Raw genomic sequence first — 15744 nt, 5'->3', positions numbered from 1 at the left:
CACCCACGAAGCATCGTTACCCATCGCTCAACAGCCGCGGCAGCCGCGGCATCGCACCCTGCAGCTTAGAGGGAACATTGGTTATAGGCCTAATAATTATGATTTATTGGTAATAAAAAAAATGTGGTAGACTATTAAGTAGGTCAAAATGACTTTACTTTCATATTTAGGCTATAAGTGAGTTGTTAGTGTGTTTTGTTAACATTCAAATGGCACGGTATGATTCTCTATCAAGACCTGAGCTAGTGCTTTTAGCACTCTCTTATTTCACACGGTGGGGAATTTAACAACAACAACGTGATAAGAAATGAAAAACAACACGCTCAATCAAAACCGTCTAACCAATTACAGAGCGCTGGTGTAACACCTATCGCTGTTGATCCTCCCACTTCTGTTGACCCACCTACTTTCAGACACACACATAATAAATTATTTGAGAGAAGCAGCGACCCCATGAACCCAAAGGCCCTTACTGCAGCCCCACGGTGTCCATGGCGACAAAATATAAGAGGGTTGGGCGGACGGAAAGAGACCACTTACACCCACCGGAAACCATGTCTGCAGCACCAGCAGAAATGAAATTGAACGAATCCAAATTTATTTATGTGATCACTCTAAAACCCCCGCACAAATGTATATTTGGTGCAATGAGAATCGCCCGATATACCTGCTAAACCGCTCGCCGTTATTGGATTCCGTTCAGCGATTTGGTGAAGTAGGTAGCCAAGTGTGAGTGTTTTAGAAACATCGTTGAGATTTGTATGAGAGGAGGCAGCGGTGCAGACCGGCTCCCATGGTCTTTTTTTTAAACCTTCGTCGCCGGGCGAGAAAATACATATCTAACTAGCAAGCTAAACATGGATCAGTATCACGAGTATTCTTAAGAAATTAGCCAGTATTATTTGTCTACTCATGTCAGTAACTACAGTAGTTAACGGTTTCAGTATGAGTATGCCCGATCGATGGTTTCGTTGAGGCTTGACAGTGCCTGATGCAGGCCTACTTTTTTCTATCTGGAAATTTCTTGACTGGGGAAAGCCGCCCATACGGGATTTCATGACTTCCTAGCATTAGCCTTTTTCGCTGCATCCCCGACTCAAATGATGCGTGTTGTGTCGTTGCATTGATTTTGGATGATAATATCATCTACTTTTAGCATATCAATTTAATATTTTTTTTTATCCAAACGGTATATTTTTATGGGATTATCGGTAAATTCGAAGCAAATATGGTGAATTGGAAGCGGCTGCTGCGGGTGTCGAACCGCTCATTTTTGGCCTTCATTTTTTTCTTCTCCATGTCTACGACTGGTCTCTACTTCATATATGTGGCTCCTGGAATAGGTGAGTTTATTATCTTAACATGAACACCTAATTTTATGTTATTATCCAAGCTTGTGCCAAGCAAGCTACATTGACATCAACAGAGATGCCATAGACAGTACGGTGTGAAACTGTGGGGATGCTTCCTGCCAGTTAATACTACTGTAGCTTCCTGCTAGCCTAGTTAGGTTAGCCATTTAACGTTAGCTATTTAACTCACGTTAGTTAGCTGGATAGCTAGCCATCCGATCCGCTTGCCTACAGCTGCAGTATTCCTGTGTATATTAAGACACAGCGGAGCCGGCGGGAGATATGGCTAGGAAAACGTCCCTCAATCCAGGGATGAGAAATGCCTTGTACTCCGAACTGTCCCATTATATCAACTGTCACACCGATTAGATTGAACGACTAATTTAACTAGCAGTCTTTCAATCTTCGTGGTGTATCAGTTGTGATAATGGGAAAATTCGGAGTATAACGTATTTCTCATCCTTGAGTTGAGGTAGGTTTGTTCTACAAGCCATATCTCGCGTCGTGTCCCCGGTCTCTTAATATACACGGGAATGTTGTCTGACCCTAGTTAAGATGTAAGGAAGCTGGTTGGATCTGCTGGCTAGCTAACTAAATAAGCTAGCTAATCGTCCAGGGATCAGTTTACAACCTATTAGGCTTAACTAGTGAACCAATTATTTATCTTCTCGATATAGCTAGATAATCATTTGGATGATTGCATGATAAATTACCTACTTTGGCAGCCTTTCCTTCCAGTTCTCCGCTGCCAATGACTGGAACGAATTGCAAAAATCGCTGAAGACTTGTATTTCCCTCACTAACTTTAAATATCTGCTACCTGAACAGCTAACTGATCGCTGCAGCTGTACATAGYTCATCTGTAAATAGCCCATCCAATCTTACTACCTCATCCCCATATTGTTTTTATTTACTTTTCTGCTCTTTTGCACACCAGTATTTCTACTTGCACATCATCATCTGCACATCTATCACTCCAGTGTTAATTTGCTAAATTGTAATTACTTGCTACTATGGCCTATTTATTGCCTTACCACCTCATGCCATTTGCACACAATGTATATATACTTTTTTTTTCTCTTGTGTTATTGACTGKACCCTTGTTTATTCCATGTGTAACTATGTGTTGTTGGTGGGTCACACTGCTTTGCTTTATCTTGGCCAGGTTGCAGTTGTAAATGAGAACTTGTTCTCAACTAGCCTACCTGGTTAAATAAAGGTGATATTATTTTTTAAATGTAAGGTAACTAGGCAGCTCAATATAACGTCATCTGGTTGCTGTAACGTTAGTCAACATTGAACAATCATGCGCTGTCTCTTCTACAAAGTGTGCTTGCTCAGAAACAAGCTAGTTTAACTAATTGAGTTATTCATTTTCTTACGCGGGTTTCAGAAAGGAACATTTAACTGATTATTCACTAGGTCTAACTTAGTAACTTAACACATAGCAGCAATCTCGTATGAATATCTGCCATGCTGTTGAACCATGCCATGGTGGGAAGGGATATGGAGTTGCTGACAGAGCCAGCAAGTAGAGCCATATGACCAACACTGCTAACTACCTAGTTGTGTGGTTTAGTAGCTAGGTAGTGTACATCTGATAGGCCTATATGTATTTCACATGAACAGAGTGAGCAAGGTAACCTAGAATAAGATCCATGTTTATGCCATTAATCCAATCAGCCAATGTTTAGTAAGATGGCAAATATGCCAGCTTTTCCCAAGTAAGTCATGTCTTGAAACAGTTTGTTTCTTTGATGAGCATATTAGTGGTCCCAGGGGTAAAATCCCTACAGCATATCAGTAGCTAAAAATAATTGGGCCTTTGTCTGAAGCAACACAGGAAAAGGGTGTTAGCTTTTATTTGCACATGGGTAACCAGCTGTTCGGTTTATATCTGTAGTTACAACACTGTCACTATGAATGGTACAGTGTTTTGGCTACTGCTAGGCCATAAGGATCACGCTATGGGCATAGTGCTGATCAAAGGAGGCTGGTGGGATCAGTTATAGGAGGATGGGCTCATTGTAATGGCTGGAATAGAATCAATGGAACGGTATCAAACATGTAAACCACATGTTTGACTCCGTTCCATTGATTTTAKTCCAGCCATTACAATGAGGAAGTCCTCCTATAGCTCCTCCCACCAGCTGCCACTGGTGCTGATATAATATACAATATTCTGCAGCACTATTTTGAACAGGACAACACAGACAGCCAGGCGACTATCCTGGTCCCAGATTTGTTTGTGCTGTTAAGTCAACTCATATGTCCTACAATGATAACGGTAAGACTGTAATAATAATTTATTGAATKTATTAACAGAAATTACCGTTACCAAASAAACATTGTATATTAGAAAATTTWAATATACTGGTGTAACATCCCYGCGGCCTCTGCAATGGATTAGTCCACTCAGACAGGTGTGAATCAGACAAAATCATAAATKATTTTTATATATTTTCCACTGCCCACCCCCCCCAAAAAAATCTAGGTTGACCAAAAGCCTATCGATCAAACAATCGACTAAATGGGGTCAGCCCTACTGTATATACAATAGTATGTGGACACCCCTGTAAATTAATGTATAAAATCGAACACACCGCCATGCAATCTCCATCGACAAACAYTTGCAGTAGAATGGCCTTACTGAAGAGCTCAGTGACTTTCAACGTGGCACCGTCATAGGATGCCTCCTTTACAACAAGTCAGTTAGTCACATTTCTGCCCTGCTAGAGCTACCCCGTTCAACAGTAAGTGCTGTTATTGTRAMGTGGAAACATCTAGGAGCACCAACTGCTCAGCCGCGAAGTGGTAGGCCACACAAGCTCACAGAACTGGACCGTCAGGTGCTGAAGCGAGTATCAGATAAAAAATAGTTGGTCCTCGGTGGCAACACTCACTACCAAGTTCCAAACTGCCTCTGGAAGCAATGTCAGCACAATAACTGTTAGTTGGGATCTTCATGAAATGGGTTTCCATGGCCGAGCAGCCGCACACAAACCTAAGATCACCATGCACAATGCCAAGCGTTGGCTGGAGTGGTGTAAAGCTCGCTGCCATTGGACTCTGGMGCATTGGAAACAATTTCTCTAGAGTAATGAATCACGCTTCACAATTTGGCAGTCCGACGGATGAATCTGGGTTTGGAGGATGCCAGGAGAATGCTACCTGTCTGAATGYATAGTGTGAAGTTTAGTGGAGGAATAAAAGTCTGGAGCTGTTTTTCATGGTTCGGGCTAGGCCCTTTAGTTCCAGTGAAGGGAAATCTTAACGCTACAGCATACAATGCCATTTTAAACGATTCTGTGCTTCCAACTTTTGTGGCAACAGTTTGGAGAAGGGCCTTTCCTGTTTCAGCATGACAATACCCCTGTGCGAGGTCCATACATAAATGGTTTGTCAAGATCTGTGTGGAAGAACTTGCCTAACCTCAACCCAATCGAACACCTTTGGGATGAATTGGAAAGCCGACTGCGAGCCAGGCCTAATTGCTCGACCACACTAATGCTATTGTGGCTGAATGGAAGGAAGTCCCTGCATCAATGTTCCAACATCCAGTGGAAAGCCTTTCCAGAAGACTAGTCACTGTTATAGCATTTAAGTGGGGACCAAATCCATAATAATGCCCATTATTTAATTCTCTTATGAGATGTTCGACAAACATGTGTCCTCATACTTTTGGTCATTTAGTGTATTTATGTAGTTGGTGCTGTGTATTAACAAATATATTGGTTTTAACTAGGGATGCAAGATATATATATCGGTGAGCATATTTAGGAATCGGACGATTTTAGCTAAAAATGCCAAAATGGCATCGGCCCGATGTGTAGTTTAACGCTGATGCGCAAAACCGATGTCAAAGCTGACGTGCATACGTATATGACATAATGACGCCACGTAAAATACAGCGCTACACAGAACAAAAGCAGAAAAATACTAAGCGCAGTCTTCCAACAACTAAACAAGTTGAGCAGTCATTTGAAAGAGTAAGAACATTTCAGCAACGCAACTCGAAGGCGAAATACATTAACGCCAAGATAATKGAATTCATTATGCTATGGGCGTCACGACTGACATTTGGACCAGCGATGTCAGCMCCATGAGCATGCYGAGTCTGACRGCACAGTGGKTTGACAAGGATTTCGTACTGAGGAAAGCCATATTGCATGCTCAAGAATGTGCTGGTTCTCATACTGCTGCTGCCATTTCAATGGCATTTGAGAACATGTTTGAAACTTGGAGACATGAACACACTCCTAGCGCCATTCRAACAACTGACTTGAGAAATAAGCTCATCAACTGCATCCGCAGCAGACTTGATTCCGTTTGTCATGGCATTGAAACGCCTGCTCAACCAAACTGCCGAAACTTCGAAATGGACTCGAGGCTGTGAACAAGCGATTCGGTGGTATTCTCTCTGAGCCTCTTTACTGTGCTCGATGCTAGGTACAAGGACCGCTACTTCGATGCAGACAAGAAACAGGGTTTACGTGAAATGTTACATACACAGCTGGACAAGATGGAAACGGACACAGTGCTCACCGAGGAAGAGAGGCCACGGACAGACAGAGCTGAAACTTCACTGCTTGACAGGTATGATGAAATCCTGGTTGAGAATGAAACAACGAAACAGCACAGCAAGTAAGTGAAAGAAATAGGTTTTGATTATGTTTTACTGGTATTTGGTATTTTATTAGGATCCCCATTAGCTGTTGCAAAAGCAGCAGCTACTCTTCCCGTGGTCCACACAAAACATGAAACATAATACAGAATGACATAATACAGAATATCATTAGACAAGAACAGCTCAAGGACAGAACTACGTTTTTAAAAAGGCACACGTAGCCTACATATCAATGTACACACAAACTATCTATGTCAAATAGGGGGGAGGCGTTGTGCCACGAGGTGTTGCTTTCTCTGTTTTTTGAATCTAGGTTTGCTGTTTATTTGAGCAATATGAGATGGAAGGAAGTTCCATGCAATAAGGGCTCTATATAATGCTGTACGTTTTCTTGAATTTGTTCTGGACTTGGGGACTATGAAAAGACCACTTGTGGCATGTCTTGTGGGATAAGTGTGTCAGTTGTCTGTAAGTTGACTATGCAAACAATTTGGGGTTTTCAACATATTAGTTTCTTGCAGTCAGTCTCTCCTCAACTCTTAGCCAAGAGAGACCGGCATACATAGTATTAATATCAGCCCTCTGATTACAATTAAGAGCAAAACGTGCCGCTCTGTTCTGGGCCAGCTGCAGCTTAACTAGATCTTTCCTTGCAGCACTGGACCACACGACTGGACAATAATCATGCTTTGTTTAATGCCAGTGGCAGGTCATTGGTAAAAATAGAAAAGAGGGCCTAGAGAGCTGCCCTCCGGTACACCACACTTTACATGTTTGACATTAGAGACGCTTCCATTAGAGAAAACCCTTTGAGTTATATTAGATGGATAGCTCTGAATCCACAATATGGCAGAGGTTGAAAACCCATAACATGTTTTTTCAACAGCAGTTTATGGTCAAGAATATCAAAGGCTGCACTGAAATCTAACAGTACAGCTCCCACAATCTTCTTCTTATCAATTTCTTTCAACCAATCATCAGTCATTTGTGTCAATGCAGTACATGTTGAGTGCCCTTCTCTATAAGCATTCTGAAAGTCTTGTTAATTTTTTTACAGAGAAATAGCATTGTATTTGGTCAAACACATTTTTTCCCAACACTTTGCTAAGAGCTGGCAGCAAGCGTATTGGTCTGCTGTTAGAACCAATAAAGGCCGCTTTACCACTCTTGGTTAGCGGAATTACTTTGGCTTCCCTCCAGTCCCGAGGACAAAGATTTTCCTCTAGGTTCAGATAAAAAATATGACAGATAGGAGTGGCTGTAGAGTCAGCCACCAACCTCAGTAGCTTTCCTTCTAAGTTGTCAATGCCAGGAGGTTTGTCATTATTGATCGTTAACAATAATTGTTCCACCTCTCCCACACTAACTTTACAAAATTCAAACTTGCAATATTATTATTTTTTATACATGATATAAATGCTCACTGTTTGTCATGGGCATTTCCTGCCTACGTTTGCCCACTTTGCCACTGAAATCATCATTAAAATAATTGGCAACATCAAATGGTTTTGTGATGAATTATCCATCTGATTCGATGAAAGATGGAATTAAATTTGCCTTTCTGCCCATAATTTAATTTAAAKTACTGAAGTTTCTTTTCTCCATTATTCTTGATATCATTGATCTTGGCTTCATAATAAAGTTTCTTCTTTTTGTTGAGTTTAGTCACATAATTTCTCAATTTGCGTTAAGCCAGTCAGATGTACAGCCAGATTTATTAGCCAATCCTTTTGCCCCATCTCTTTCAACCATACAGTTTTTAATTTCCTCAAATCCATGGAGCCTTAACAGTTATAACAATCAGTTTCTTAACATGTGCATGTTTATTAATAATTGGAAGAAGAAATTTCATAAATTCATCATGTGCAGCGTCTGGATGCTCCTCATTAATCACATCAGACCAACAAATATTTTTAACATCCAYGTAAAAGTCACAGCAAAATCTTTTGTATGATCTCTTGTACACTATTTTAGGCCCAGCTGTTGGAACTTTGGCTTTCCTGGATATAGCCACAATATTGTGATCACTGCATCCAATGGGTACGGATATACAGTTGAAGTCGGAAGTTTACATACACTTAGGTTGGAGTCATTAAAACTCGTTTTTCAACCACAACACACATTTCTTGTTATCAAACTATAGTTTTGGCAAGTCGGTTAGGACATCTACTTTGTGCACGTGTAACCGATGTGAAATGGCTAGCTAGTTAGCGGTGGTGCGCGCTAATAGCCTTTCAAACGGTGACGTCACTCTCTTTGAGACCTTGAAGTAGTGGTTCCCCTTGCTCTGCAAGAGCCGCGGACTTTGTGGAGAGATGGGTAACGATGCTTCGTGGGTGACTGTTGTTGATATGTGCAGAGGGTCCCTGGTTCGCGCACGGGTCGGGGCGAGGGGACGGACTAAAGTTAAACTGTTACACACGACACAAGGCATTTTTCCAACAATTGTTTACAGATTATTTCTCTTACAATGATTTATATCACAATTGCAGTGGGTAAGAAGTTTACATACACTAAGTTGACTGTGCCTTTTAAACAGCTTGGAAGATTCCAGAAAATGATGTCATGACTTTAGAAGCTTCTGATAGGCTAATTTAGGTCAATTGGAGGTGAACCTGTGGATGTATTTCAAGGCCTACCTTCCAACTCAGTGCCTCTTTACTTGACATCATGGGAAAATCCAAAGAAATCAGCCAGGACCTCAAACAATGGTAGACCTCCACAAGTCTGGTTCGTCTTTGGGAGCAATTAACAAACGTCTGAAGGTACCACGTTCATCTGTACAAACAATAGTATGCAAGTATAAACACCATGGGACCACACAGCCATCATACCGCTCAGGAAGGAGATGCTTTCTGTCTTCTAGAGATGAACGTACTTTGGTGCGTAAAGTGCAAATCAATCCCAGAACAACAGCAAAGGACATTGTGAAGTTGCTGGAGGAAACGGGTACAAAAGTATCTATATCCACAGTAAAACGAGTCCTATATCGACATAACCTGAAAGGCCGCTTGGCAAGGAAGAAGACACGGCTCCAAAACCGCAACTAAAAAAAGCCAGACTGGTTTACTTTTTGGAGAAATGTCCTCTGGTCGGATGAAACAAAAATAAACACTGTTTGGCCATAATGACCATTGTTTTTTTTGGAGGAAAAAGGGGTGATCTTGCAAGCCGAAGAACACCATCCCAACCGTGAAGCACGGGTGTTGGCAGCATCATGTTGTGGGGGTGCTTTGCTGCAGGAGGGACTGGTGCACTTCACAAAATAGATGGCATCATGGAATAGGAAAATGGTGGATATGTTGAAGCAACATCTCAAGACATCAGTCAGGAAGTTAAAGCTTGGTCGCAAATGGGTCTTCCAAATGGACAATGACCCCAAGCATACTTCCAAAGTTGTGGCAAAATGGCCTAAGGACAAAGTCAAGGTATTGGAGTGGCCTTCACAAAGCCCTAACCTCAAGCCTATAGAAAATTTGTGGGCAGAAATGGAAAAAGTGTGTGTGAGCAAGGAGGCCTACAAACCTGACTCAGTTACACCAGCTCTGTCAGGAGGAATGGGACAAAAGTCACCCAACTTATTGTGGGAAGCTTGTGGAAGGCTACCCAAAACATTTGATCCAAGTTAAACAATTTAATGGCAATGCTACCAAATACTAATTGAGTGTATGTAAACTTCTGACTTCATCTGTCGCTTTAGAACGAAGTTCTACAGTATTAGTAAAAATGTGATCGATTCATGTGAATGATCTTGTTCCTGTCGTGTTTGTTAACACCCTGGTAGGTTGATTTAATACCCTGAACCTGATTACAGACGCTTGGGACATACGTACATGCCAACAAAATAATWTTTGGTGTGTGTAACTTTTTTTTTTAACTAGGCAAKWCAGTTAAGAACAAATTCTTATTTACCATTACGGCCTACCCCGGCCAAACCCTGACAATGCTGGTCCAATTGTGCACCGCCCTWTRGGACTCCCACTGCATCTCAGTGCCTTAGACCGCTGTGTGTGTGTAACTATTTAACTGTACTAGAATGCTTAAGGCCTAAGGTTTTATTTATTTTTGGCAAGAAAATATCGGTATTGGCCAAAAATGTCATCGTTGCATYCCTAGTTTTAACTTTTTTTGTTAGTTTGCAGTTGGACAATTTATGCTCCCCACATATAACAACCACAGAGTGATGGAATGCCTCGAACGCACGATCATAATTTCTGTCTCACACGGTGGAGGAACATATTGCCTCTAGCCTACTGCACATGGTAAGCTGTAAGTGGCACTTCACTTTTTAGTATGGTAAATGGCTGTGAGGATTTTTATACAATATTCACAACATATTGACACAATTACAATCTTTATAGAATAAAAATCGAATTTCATCAATTACATGTGGTAATATGTATTTGTGTGAACATTTAGCTAGCAAGCGAGCAGTAAATTAAACAAAGTGAATTATCTCCTCCCTCTCTCCCCGGTTTTAGCTTACGGCTATCAGTTTAGCTGGCTAGGTTTAGGATACTAATACTAGCTCACAAGTGAAACTTTGCTAGCTACAGTGCTTTTAGAATGTATTCATACCTCTAGACCTATTCCACATTTTGTTACAGCCCGATTCAATTTTTCTCACCCATCGACACATAGTACCCCCTAATGACAATGTAAAAACATGTTTTTAGACATTTTTACAAATTTACTGATAATGAGAACTAATTTACATAAGTATTCACAACCCTGAGTCAATACATGTTACAATCACCTTTGGCAGCGATTACAGCTATGAATGTTTCTGGGTAAGTCTCGAAGAGCTTTCCACAAGACTTTTCAAAATTCTTCGAAGTTGGTTGTTGATCATTGCTAGACAGTCATTTTCAAGTCTTGCCATAGATTTTCAAGTAGATTTAAGTCAAAATTTACGAGACCAATATTCAATGTCATCTTGGTTAGCAGCTCCAGTGTATATTTGGCCACATGTTTTAGGTTATTGTCCTGCTGAAAAGTGAATTGGTCTCCCATTGTCTGTCAGAAAGCAGACTGAACCAGGTTTTCCTCTAGAATTTTGCCTGTGCTTAGCTCCATTCCGTTGATGTATATATTTTTTTTATGACGTGGTACTCGGTGGTGTGTGGTTGGATTTACCCCAAACATAACGCTTTGAGTTCAGGACATGAMGCTAAACAGTTTTGTCACATTTTTAGCACTTTCACTTTAGCGCCTCATTACAAACAGGATGCATGTATTCTGGTAAGGCTTGCTTCTTTTCACTGTCATTTAGGTATTCATACACCATCCACGTGTAATGAATAACTTCTCCATCCTCAAAGAGATATTTMATGTTTTACCAATCTACCAGAAGATGCCCTTCTTTGCGAGGCATTAGAGAACTTCCCTGGTCTTTGTGATCGAGTCTGTGTTTTAAATTCAGTGCTTGACTAAAGGGCCTTACAGAAAATTGTATGTGTGGGTTACAGGAATGAGGTAGTCATTCAAAAAAAATCATGTTAAAGACTATTGTTGCACACAGTGAGTCCATGCAACTTATGTGACTTGGTAAGCACATTTTTACTCCTGAACTTATTTAGGCTTGCAATACCGTAGGGGTTGAATACTTACACATTCAAGATATTTCAGCTTTTTAATTAATTAGTAAAAAATTCTAAAAACCGCTGACATTGTGTGTAGACCACAACATCTGTTTAATCCTTTTTCCACCTTGTGGAAAAGTGTAAATACTTTCTGAAGGCACCTTATGCTATTGACATACACAAACAAAATCAATCTAGTTGACTTATTTTGCTAGCTAGAAATACATTGCCACATTAWTTCAGAAAGGAAGAGGATAGCTAGCTATATAGCAAGAAGGTTAGCAGCTGCATCATCAACAAGAAGCAACTGTGACAACATTGATCCTAAGATCACAGAATAAACTTTCCAATTGAGCAAAATCCACAATCCACCCCTCCAAAGAAAGCATGACTCTGGGGCTTCTCCGATATGTCCCCAGCCTGGCCGCAAAGCGCAGCACCTTGAACACTTGCTCTATACAGTGACCTCTGTTGCAGCCAGGCTTGGAATTTCATGATTTGAGGGGCATGGCCATTTGGCATTTAAGAAGTGCCCAGTCTGTCCATTTAACAAAAATAGGCCATCTTAAATTGATTTGAAATCTGAAAAAAAAAGCAATTCTGTTAAGGGAAAAACATCAGTATATGTGAATGTACATGAATAATTGACCTACATGTCGAGTTGTAGGTGATAGCCGATGCTGACATGAAGAATGTGCCTGAAAATCCACACTTTAATGAGACTTAATTACACGTGTGTGTATACATTTGAAGTCGGAAGTTTACATTCACCTTAGCCAAATACCTTTAAACTCAGTGTTTCACAATTCCTGACATTTAATCCTAGTAAAAAGTCCCTGTCAGTTAGGATCACCACTTTATTTTAAGAAGTGAAATGTCAGAATAATAGTAGAGAATGATTTATTTCATCACATTCCCAGTGGGTCAGAAGTTTACATACTCAATTAGTATTTGGTAGCATTGCCTTTTTAACTTGGGTCAAAAGTTTCGGGTAGCCTTCCACAAGCTTCCCACAATAAGTTGGGTGAATTTTGTCCCATTCCTCCTGACAGAGCTGGTGTAACTGAGTCAGGTGTATAGGCCTCCTTGCTCGCAAACGCTTTTCAGTTCTGCCCACACATTTTCTATAGGTTTGAGGTCAGGGCTTTGTGATGGCCACTCCAGTACCTTGACTTTGTTGTCCTTAAGCCATTTTGCCACAACTTTGGAAGTATGCTTGGGGTCATTGTCCATTTGGAAGACCCCTTTGCGACCAAGCTTTAACTTCCTGACYGATGTCTTGAGATGTTGCTTCAATATATCCACATCATTTTCCACCCTCATGATGCCATCTATTTTGTGAAGTGCACCAGTCCCTCCTGCAGCAAAGCACCCCCACAACATGATGCTGCAACCCCTGTGCTTCACGGTTGGGATGGTGTTCTTCGGCTTGCAAGCCTCCCCCTCTTTCCTCCAAACATAACGATGGTCATTATGGCCAAACCGTTTTATTTTTGTTTCATCAAATCTTTGTCCCCATGTGCAGTTGCAAACCGTAGTCTGGCTTTTTTATGGAGGTTTTGGAGCAGTCGCTTCTTCTTTGCTGAGCAGCCTTTCAGGTTATGTCGATATAGGACTAATTTTGCTGTGGATATAGATACTTTTGTACCTGTTTTCCTCCAGCATCTTCTCAAGGTCATTTGCTGTTGTTCTGGGATTGATTTGTCCTTTTCGCACCAAAGTACGTTCATCTCTAGGAGACAGAATGCGTCTCCTTCCTGAGCGGTATGACGGCTGCATGGTCCCATGGTGTTTATACTTGCGTACTATTGTTTGTACAGGTGAACGTGGTACCTTCAGGCATTTGGAAATTGCTCACAAGGATGAACCTGACTTGTGTACCATTTCTGAGGTCTTGGCTGATTTCTTTTGATTTCCCCATGATGTCAAGCAAAGAGGCACTGATTTTTGATGGTAGGCCTTGAAATACATCCACAGGTACACCGCCAATAGGCTAATTGACATAATTTGAGTCAATCAGAAGCTTCTAAAGTCATGGTATTATTTTCTGGAATCTTCCAAGCTGTTTAAAGGCACAGTCAACTTAGTGTATGTAAACTTCTGACCCACTGGAATTGTGATAATTGTTGGAAAAATTACTTGTCATGCACTAAGTAGATGTCCTAACCGACTTGCCGAAACTTTAGTTGTTTGAAAAAACAAGTGTTGAAAAACAAGTTTTAATGACTCCAACCTAAGTGTATGTAAACTTCCTACTTCAACTGTATATGTATCTCTATCTCAGGGAGAAATTTGTTTTGGGCCAGAAACAAAGCACTTTCTTTTGAAACTCGTCAGTCTATTCTTGTTCTGAGAAATGAAGGCTATTCCATGTGAGAAATTGCCAAGAAACTGAAGATCTCGTACAACACTGTGTACTACTCCCCTTACAGAACAACACATACTGACTCTAACCAGAATAGAAAAGAGTGGGAGGCCCCGGGGCACAACTGAGCAAGAGGACAAGTACATTAGAGTCTAGTTTGAGAAACAGATGCCTCACAAGTCCTCAACTGGCACCTTCATTAAATAGTAACCGTAGAACACCAGTCTCAACAGTGAAGAGGCGACTCCGGGATGCTGGCCTTCTAGGCAGAGTTGCAAAGAAAAAGCCATATCTCGGACTGTCCAATAAAAAGAAAACATTAAGATGGGCAAAAGAACAGACACTGGACAGAGGATCTCTGCCTAGAAGGCCAGCATCCCGGAGTTGCCTCTTCACTGTTGACGTTGAGACAGTTTGGAACCTGTCTATGTTTAGGGGGGTAACAGCCTAGTCTAACCACTTTTTAAACGGCACTAGCAGGTCGCAAAGTAGCTTAAGCGACAAGTATACTGGATGCAATTTTTCCAAAACGGCAGCTCGTTGTTGGAACATATATTTTCCTACTTCAATCAGTCCATTTTGAATTTGTGATAAAATTGTCGTYATTTTGCAAGGAATGTAAATTGTGTATCCCACSGTTTTTATAGTCTGTTATTTTTATAGGTCTAACAGGAGCTTGTGTGTGCACTCAGCACGGGTGTGTAGAGGGAGCGGCGGAACACAATTTAGTTTGTGTGGCATGGGGAATTTAGGGAAAAGTGATGCTTTGTTTCTTTTTTGTTGTGCCCCGCAAAAGAACATGTAATGGAACAATCAAAAAAAAAAAATCTGAACAAGCCACAAAGCACATCTACCAAATAGTTTTACAGTATTTTCATTTTTTTTAAATCTCTGGTTTAAAATTTAGTTTTGAGTACTCGAACAGACATTTATTTGCATTCTGTAAGTTTAATTAACATTGCCTTGTAATTCCGTTACCAAAAGCCCACGTATCTTTATGATATTTTCTCATTTCTCTTTGTCATGAGGGACGATACTGAAAGTTCACAGAAGTAGCAAGTAAAGGTAGACCTACCAATTTAGTGTTTTTACTGATATCAAGTTTGTTTATTAAGTGATGATTTAAAACCTGTAATTCTGTTACCGTAATTGAATTATGGAAAACTGTGTAATGTAATTACTGCAATTAAGCTACAATGGGAAATCCTAGTACTGACAAAACAGTTGGGTCACCTGCTACTGTCCKCCCTTYCACTGGCATACTGTTATGTTCAGCTCATAATGTTTTTTTTTCTCTTTTTGTGGTCAAAGCAAGACTGATAGTCTGGACAACCCCTCACGCTTCCTCTCTCTCTTTGACGCTTTCTCTCGAATGTCTCCTGGCTCTTACTGACGCATACCACCTATCCTCTTTCCATTTACTGTAACAAGCATCCTCAACCACTGAGCACTGACCAACATCAAATGATATTAGTCACATGCGCTGAATACAACAGGTGTAGKAGACCTTACAGTGAAATGCTTACTTACGAGCCCCTAACCAACAATGCAGTTAAAAAAAGAAAATACAAATAAGAAAAAGAAGTAACAGGTAACTAACAATAGCGAGACTATTTACAGGGAGGTACCGGTACAGAGTCAATGTGCGGGGGAACCTGTTAGTTGAGGTAATATGTACATGTAGRTAGASTTATTAAAGTGACTGCATAGATGAAAAYAACAGAGTAGCAGTGGTTTAAAAGAGGGGGGTGGGCAATAGTCTGGGTAGCCATTTGATTAGGTGTTCAGGAGTCTAATGGCTTTGGGGGTAGAAGCTGT

General features: G+C 40.8%; 1 protein-coding gene across 1 annotated transcript in view; it reads left to right on the top strand.

The window, feature by feature from the left end:
• Positions 1–526: 526 nt before the first annotated feature.
• The window catches only part of LOC111971166 (beta-1,4-galactosyltransferase 6-like), a 41185-nt gene continuing 25967 nt past the window's right edge, over positions 527–15744 (top strand). Inside the window, exon 1 of the mRNA XM_023997952.2 lies at positions 527–1343. Coding sequence (XP_023853720.1) covers positions 1229–1343 — 115 coding nt within the window. The 5' untranslated portion in view covers positions 527–1228. The remainder of the gene's footprint in view (positions 1344–15744) is intronic.

The sequence above is a fragment of the Salvelinus sp. IW2-2015 genome, linkage group LG13 (assembly GCF_002910315.2).
Source record: "Salvelinus sp. IW2-2015 linkage group LG13, ASM291031v2, whole genome shotgun sequence".
Lineage (NCBI taxonomy): Eukaryota > Metazoa > Chordata > Actinopteri > Salmoniformes > Salmonidae > Salvelinus > Salvelinus sp. IW2-2015.
This window is presented reverse-complemented; position numbering and strand designations above follow the sequence as displayed.